The sequence below is a fragment of the Elaeis guineensis genome, chromosome 2, assembly GCF_000442705.2.
Source record: "Elaeis guineensis isolate ETL-2024a chromosome 2, EG11, whole genome shotgun sequence".
Taxonomy (NCBI): Eukaryota; Viridiplantae; Streptophyta; class Magnoliopsida; order Arecales; family Arecaceae; genus Elaeis; species Elaeis guineensis.
In genome coordinates, this window is record NC_025994.2 from 113,637,323 (window position 1) to 113,644,861 (window position 7,539).

At 40.4% G+C, this 7,539-nt stretch overlaps 1 protein-coding gene across 1 annotated transcript; it reads left to right on the plus strand.

Annotated features, from left to right (window-relative positions):
- The first annotated feature begins 473 nt into the window (after window positions 1-473).
- Window positions 474-3,609, plus strand: LOC105042407 (uncharacterized). The gene has a single exon (XM_010919603.4). It carries the CDS (start codon window positions 649-651, stop codon window positions 3,430-3,432), a length of 2,784 nt encoding a protein of 927 aa, XP_010917905.1. The 5' UTR covers window positions 474-648; the 3' UTR covers window positions 3,433-3,609.
- Window positions 3,610-7,539: the final 3,930 nt, after the last annotated feature.

Below are 7,539 nucleotides of genomic sequence, written 5' to 3' on the forward strand. Positions count from 1 at the left end.
ATTATAGCAAAACATGAATTATGTTGTATCAAATGACTTTTTAGTATGATATTAACCGATATCACGGCTGAGATGAAACCCTAGCTCCCGAGCTAATGCTGATCTCACGAAATGCCTCCCTGCTTACATATCTTATTCTTTTGGGAGTGCGATAGAACAACGGAACCTTGGCCAAAAAAAAAAAAAAAAAAACAGAATAAAGGAGCAGCAGAACGAGAAATTATTACATGCACCAGGTGCAAGTCAACCCGGAGCATATGCACGGTGGGGAGCGCGCAATCGGAAATCGGTGAAATACAAGGGGTCGGGTCGCGTGACCCGTAGGATTTGTGCGGTCCAATTGCACCTGGTGCATGCAATACGGAAGCCAGCAGAACAGCCTAGGTTTTCCGACGTTAATCCACAGTTTTGTTCCTGGACTCCCGTTGTTTCCTTTTTAGGCTAGAAAGACGGTATCTAAACCAAGGTGCGGGCAGGCTTCATGCCACGAGGAAGATCGCGTGGCACTCTCGTTATTAGTCCCCAAAGCAAGTGGCTTTCTTTTCCTCCCCCTCGTCTCGCTCCAAGCGACGAAACCTCCCTACTCGAGACTCGAGAGATAGGAAATTGGCGCTCTATTCCTCTCTTCCATCCCCAAAACGCGCTCCAATGGTGACTCGCTCGCCTCCTTCTCCAACTCTGCCCAAGAATTTTAGGGTTAGGGTTTCCTGGACCCCTGTCCTATGGATCCTTCTCCTCTTCCTCTCCACCCTCTTCCCTTCCTCCGAGGCCTCCGTCTCCGCCGCCGATGTCTCCTACTCCAAGCACTGCGGCTCCATCGTTCCTGAAGCCACCCCGGAAAACATCCCCGTGGACTCCGACAGCACCCTCCAGCTCTCCAACGGCTTCTTCACCGGCGGGGGCAGGTTGTTCGGCGACGACCCCCTCCATACCCCCAGATCCTTCTTCTTCCATGCCGAATCGCTCCGCCGGACCCGAGCCTCCGGCATCCTCCAGGTCGGCGGAACCCTTATTATCCGCGGCGGCGGGTTCGACATCATCCGCCGGAATCTCACCGAGAGGCGGTTCCCGTTCTACCGAGTCAGGCCGCGGTTCCCCAGGACGTTCATACGGAGGGGGAGAATCAGCATCGATCTCCATGGCTTCTGGTCTGAGGACTTGGGAAAGCTCTGCATGGTGGGAACTGGCTATGGGCGCTTTAGAGAAGGTAAATTTCTCTACATCACTGCCGTTTTTAAGCTCAATTATCCGAAGAGCTCGCACATTTCTTCTAGTTTGGTTAGCGGGACTTTGGAGAGCTTGGATGCTGAAGGTAGTTCGAGTCACTTCGATCCCATTTCGGTTATAGGCTATGCTCAGAATAAATATGAGTTCACGCAGATCTCCCAGGCTCAGAAATCGTGTTCCAGAGTGAATGATCAGGAGGAGTCGCTAGGGTTTGATTCTGGTTCCATTTGTCCTAATCTCCAGAATTATTTGAGAGGGCGACTCGAGTTGGAGAATGGGGGGCAATGCTCTGATGGACATTGTGTTCCTTTCGCGAAAGGGCTAGGGTCTTCCCTAAAGTTCATGTCTTTGAATCAGATCCAGTGTTTGGATGATGGAAAATTACACATGTATGTAAGCTTCTCCAACGTCGGTAGCTTTGCACACAATAGCCTTTTGGTACCTGAGAAGACGTTGGTTGGTGAAGGGGTTTGGGATCGAACGAGGAACCGGCTCTGCCTTGTTGCTTGCCGAATAGTGAGTTCTAGCAATTCTTTGGTGAATGTTTCTGTTGATGATTGCACAATTAGGATGAGCTTTTGGTTCCCTGCAGCAAGGTCAATTGAGAACCGGAACACCATTGTTGGGCGTATGTGGAGTGATCAGAATGAGAATGATGCTGGTTATTTTGACACGGTATTTTTCCGCAGCTCTGAAAACAGTTGGGATACTCTTCCTGGATTGAAATATAACTACACTAGGATAGATGTGGCGAGTAAGTCCTGTATAAAGGGAAGTCCGTGGAATTTAAGTAAAAAGAGATACCCTATTGCGAAGTATTTCAAAGATTTTAGATTTGATATTTATGTGAGAAATGCTGGGGGAAAATACACATGGGGTGTTGCAACACCAGTATCAATTGGTGATACATTTAATGATGGCTCACCCATGATGGCTGCAGCAGACTCAAAGCCTGTGCCTGCAGTAAATGTGACAAATCACGGTCTTCAGAATGTGAGCTACAAGATAAACTTTGTCTTTCCGAATTCATCTTCAAATATGAGCAAGCCAACAGGGATCTCAGCAGAGGGAGTATATGATTCTTATACGGGGTTGCTCTGCATGATGGGTTGTAGGTATATGGGCTCCTTGGTTGCTAGAAAACAACAGAAAATTGGCAGCTCAGTGGACTGTGGTATTCTCATCAGAATCCAGCTTGCACCCTTGAATCCAAAGGAAGGTGAGCATCTTACTGGCACGATTAGGAGCACAAGAGAAAAGTCGGACCCACTTTTCTTTGAGCCTTTGGAGATTACGTCAGTAGGAATGTATAGGAATCAGGCAATTGAGTCAATCTGGAGGATGGATATAGAAATTACTATGGTTCTGATTTCTCTCACGCTTTCATGTATTTTCATTGGGTTGCAGCTCTTATACATGAAGAAGAACCCAGAAGTGCTTCCTGCAATATCCATCACCATGCTTGTCATTCTTACTTTGGGTCACATGATACCGTTAGTGCTGAACTTTGAGGCTTTGTTCATGAGCCATAATAGGCAGAATGTTTTATTGTGGAGTAATGGTTGGCTTGAGGTGAATGAGGTTATAGTAAGAGTCATAATGATGGTAGCTTTCCTATTGCAGTTCCGTTTTCTTCAAGTTGCATGGACTGGGAGATCAGCAGATGAGGGCAAAAGGGAACTGTGGGTTGCTGAGAGGAAAACTCTCCAGATCTGTTTGGCTTTATATTTGGCTGGGGGATTGACTGCTTGGTTTGTTCACCTGAACAGTAATCACACTCTACACCGAAGGCCACTTTTGACAACTGCAAACCATCATTCATTCTGGGAAAATCTAATTTCTTATGCTGGCCTGATTCTTGATGGCTTTTTGCTCCCTCAGGTTATCTTCAACATATTTTCGAACTCAAAGGATAGGGCTCTTGCCCCTTCCTTTTATGTTGGAACCACTGCTGTTCGGGCATTGCCGCATGTGTATGATGCCTATAGGGCTAGTAATTATGTGCCCCATCTCGACTCATCCTTTATATATGCTAGTCCACATGAGGACTTCTATTCCTTGGCTTGGGATATCATCATTCCTTGCACAGGAATGCTATTTTCGGTGCTCATATGTTTGCAGCAGCGGTTTGGTGGTACTTTCTTTCTTCCCCTGAAAAACAGAAGATCTGGTGGATATGACACAGTTCCTGTAGTTACCTCTTAATGTTTGAAATAAGATGTTTTATGCACATTGTCGAAGGAACATGCTTGTTGCAACAAAGTATGTTTAGTTGCTGTCAATCTTTGTTTTCTTGGTGAGTCACTGTAAATCTTTCATTACTGTCTACCATTAAATTAGTTTACTGATGTACATGAACAAGGTATCATACCGATTTGCTTTTTTCGTGTTCTTCATTTCCTTAAGTTATATTGTACTATGCCTCCAGTCTTAACAACATACTTTTGCTTGTTTTGTGGCAAATAGTTCATGAAAATATCTACTAGCAGATAAGCCTGTATCCGTTAATTGATAGTGATATTTATGGGCGAAAGTAACTGGCTAGAGTAGGTCAGGGACTATCTTAATCTATTTTATTTTGGGGTCTCACCTATCATACTCCTCAATAAACTTGTTAAATTAGTGTTGTATAATTCGATAAAATTTATGCTCCTGACATTTTTTAAAACCTCCATAAGCATAAATCTTGAAAGAAAGCTTAAAATGTATGTTCGACACTTCTTGGATGTTCATATTTTTGTAACCACAAAGTGCAGCAGTACAGAAAAACTGATATAATTCCAATACACTGCTTTTTATTTTGCTATGGAACAGAAAAGTACGACCACGATCACAAACCTGGGAACCTCCTCAGTCAACTGTAAAGATCTATTGGAAACAAGTTCAAGTTATTTCTATAGATCATGTTCCTTACTTGCCCCCCCTTTCATGGGTAGTGCTTGTGCTTTTTGGAATCATTTGCCAAATGCTTTCCATCATCTTTAAGCCCAGTTATTGACTGAATAAATAAAAGCCCATTCATATGCTGAGGTTGCTCCAAACTTTATGATACAGAAAAGTTTAACTCCTACCCAATTTCTAATTTGTATTCATTCTTTTCCGCTTTTCAGCTAGTTGTACCTATAACATTTCAGCATTCTCAATGATATGATGTTTAGTGTATATGTGTCAGCCCTCTTCACTAACCAATGTTTGACTAATACAAATTTGGTAGCCTTGCTTTTATCCTATTAAATATATCTAGAAGTTTTGAAGACTGGAGTATGGCACGCACCGCACATGTGTATTTTTAAATTTTATATAGTAAAAGTTATCTAAATAAATAAATAATAAATGCTAGAGAGAGGATTCGAACCTTCCACCTCATTGTTAACAGCCAGACACTCTAATTAATGTGGGATGAGAAACACAAGTAGCATACAAGATGGAAAAATGTGGGATAGGGAAACATGGACAGTCAAACATGCCTTATGCATGGCCATGTTAGAGGAGTTGGGGTTTTATAGCAGAAAAGATGTGATGATCAAACAATACCTAAATAGCAACTCTCTAGTTGATCTACCATGGTATGTTGTCTAAGCTAAAGATAGGGCACTGGTACCACTTATTTAGTTTTAATTTTTTAAAAAAAATAATAACAAAGTGCTCTTTGCATTGTGGACCCTTTTTTGGTTTTAGACTCCAGGCTAGAAATCTTTACAAGTAGCAAATAGAGGTAAGGAATCTTTTTTTTTCCATGAAAAACAAATCAACAGCTTCAGAGGCAATACCCTGATTACTTTCTCAAAGTTAAAAAGAACAACATCTAAATCTATCTTGCTATTATCTTTTTGGTCAACCACCTTTGCAAGAAGATAGTCTTCTTGACAGCATAGTTCTCTTGAAGCCAAATTGGTTATCATGGATCATTGTCATATGTCATAATATTTATTTTTTATTTCTGCCATAATATTCATATATAGCTTTTACTTTTCGAGATTATCTTCCAATTTGAGGCCTTTTGGTTTATTGCTTATTCTTCAGAAAAGCATGCAATTCCTTACATCAATTGTTTCCACTTCCTCCTTGGACAATTTTCAAGTCTGGGGAAATCCAGCTGATTGGTTTTTGCTTGCATGAGATTGAATTGCATATCCTAGTAAGTTAGACCCTCCTGCTGATGATTGGTCTTTGAGGTCATGTTTGGGCTCATCCCTTGCCAACAGGTGTTGCTAAAATTTTGGTGCCACCAATCAAAGGATCTATATTCAGTTGAGAGAAGTACGAAAATGTTCTCAAGCTTCAATAAATTATATCTTGTGCATATGTGACCTTATATTTCTAGAGTGAAGTCTGTTTCTCAAGTTCAAGGCATTTCACCAGTTTGCATCCATCTATATTGTTATAGGTATACTTGTTGATTACATAGATTGCGACAATTTAGTTTTCATTTCATGGCTATATCTATGTCTGAAATGGAATGCAAGTCTCTTCCAACAAACCATGGATTATGCTTTTCAGTTTTTTTTTGTTTTTGTATGATGGAGAATATGTTTGAAGACGTATCTCAATATCCAAGCACTGTCAATGTAAATTTGCATTTTTTATATTCATGTTATTAATTCATGCTTCAAGAATAAGTTCTAAATTTGGCAACTAAAGAAATTCATAGGCAGCTCTGGCATAAATTATATACACATGGACTTTGCTCTACCTTTTACATGCAGATTGTGTCACGAGTTTTCTTCCACTACCATCCCCTTCATTGAGTGTTTCCTCTCTTAAGCTTAATCAGGGTATCCTGTGCCAGATAAGTTTGTGGTAGTTCTTGTACTCATATGTCAGTTGATGTTGTGATTCTTTGTTGTATCAAATGAAGACAATTTCTTACCGGAGCATTGCTCAGTAGCTAAATGCACTACAGTTAAACCCAACAGCCCGCCTCTCCTCCCCCCACCTTCTTTGTTTTTCTTTCTAACACCAGGAGCTAGTAATGGAGCATGAAATGTCCTAAATTAAAGCAATCTTGGGTTTCTTTGAGCCTAATTCTTCTAAGCAGTTAATAACAATCTTGGGTATCCTTGTCTCTTTTCCCGATGTCTTGTAATTTGGTTTATATTTGAGCGTTTATAACTATATATTAATTAATGATAGCAACCAATTTTGGGATGTTCTGGTTCATTATCAGATAATTTCTTTTTATCTTGTAATGTACCATTATGATCTTCTATCTTTTCAATCAATGTTGCTGTCGTTGCTTTATGATTCTTTTAATAATTTTCATTTTTATTATTAACAGACTATATTGCTTGAATGCTCTGACTGATAGACTCATTTAAATAACACCAAGTGTTTCTTCGTTGTTTGGAAATCTCCAGGATGATACCGCTTGTTTGACTTTTTTTTTTTAATATATATGGTAATCTTCAATTATATTTCCAGTCAACAGCATGGTCGCATGTTTCTCCTCTTTGCTCTTCTTCCCAACTGTTGGCAGTAATAAGCAGTCTGTGTGATGTGCAATGAATAATATGATGTGTCTATGGCGATGTAATACATGGGAAAGCTGGCTGGTTCGTATTCCATAACCCATAAGTTCTCTAATGTTTGTTTTGTTTTTTAGGTCAGGAAGTGTGTTCATTTATTGAAAGATGTTTCTCTTTAATGGTCCTTTGGATATGATAATCATCATACCAGGCACAGGTAGGTTTTTACTAGCTTAGTTCTGTTAGCAATAACGAAGACTAGAAGCAATAGCAAGATGCTTTATGAAATATTCTTGCAGGATGCCTTCTTTGCTGTAAGAATTTGGGGCAATATGCATCATTTTGCTTTATCCACTGAATAATTTTTCCACAGAGGTTTTGAAATCAGTCGTGCAGAAACTTAAATTTCAGGTTCAGGAATACGCCCGAATATGGATTGTGCATGTATTTTATCGCTGGTGGGACCAGAAGATTATGAAAATTGCTTAATGTTATAGATGAGTAATGCTTTCATTGCCTGAAGACCTGTAACAAGACTCAAAAAAAGCAATAATCAGATGTTGTAAGAAACATTTTTGCAGGATGCCATGTTTGCTGCTAGAAATTTTTGATCAAGACCAAGTTGGAGACCGACCATTTCAGTTTTAGGAATATGCAAAATTTGTATGGATGCATGTACCTTATAGTTGATGAGACCAAAAATAGAAGTTGCTTAATATTATAGACACGCTATTCTATGGTTGCTAGGAATGGTTGTGAAGGAGCCTTGCACTCTGATGGTTAAGAGAGATCGGTGGTGCAATCTGTGACTGTAACATCCTCTGAGGGAATGGAAGATCGCCAAGGG

Coding starts and splice junctions, on each gene's coding strand:
- LOC105042407 (XM_010919603.4), top strand. CDS start 649: ATGGTGACTCGCTCGCCTCCTTCTCCAACTCTGCCCAAGAATTTTAGG.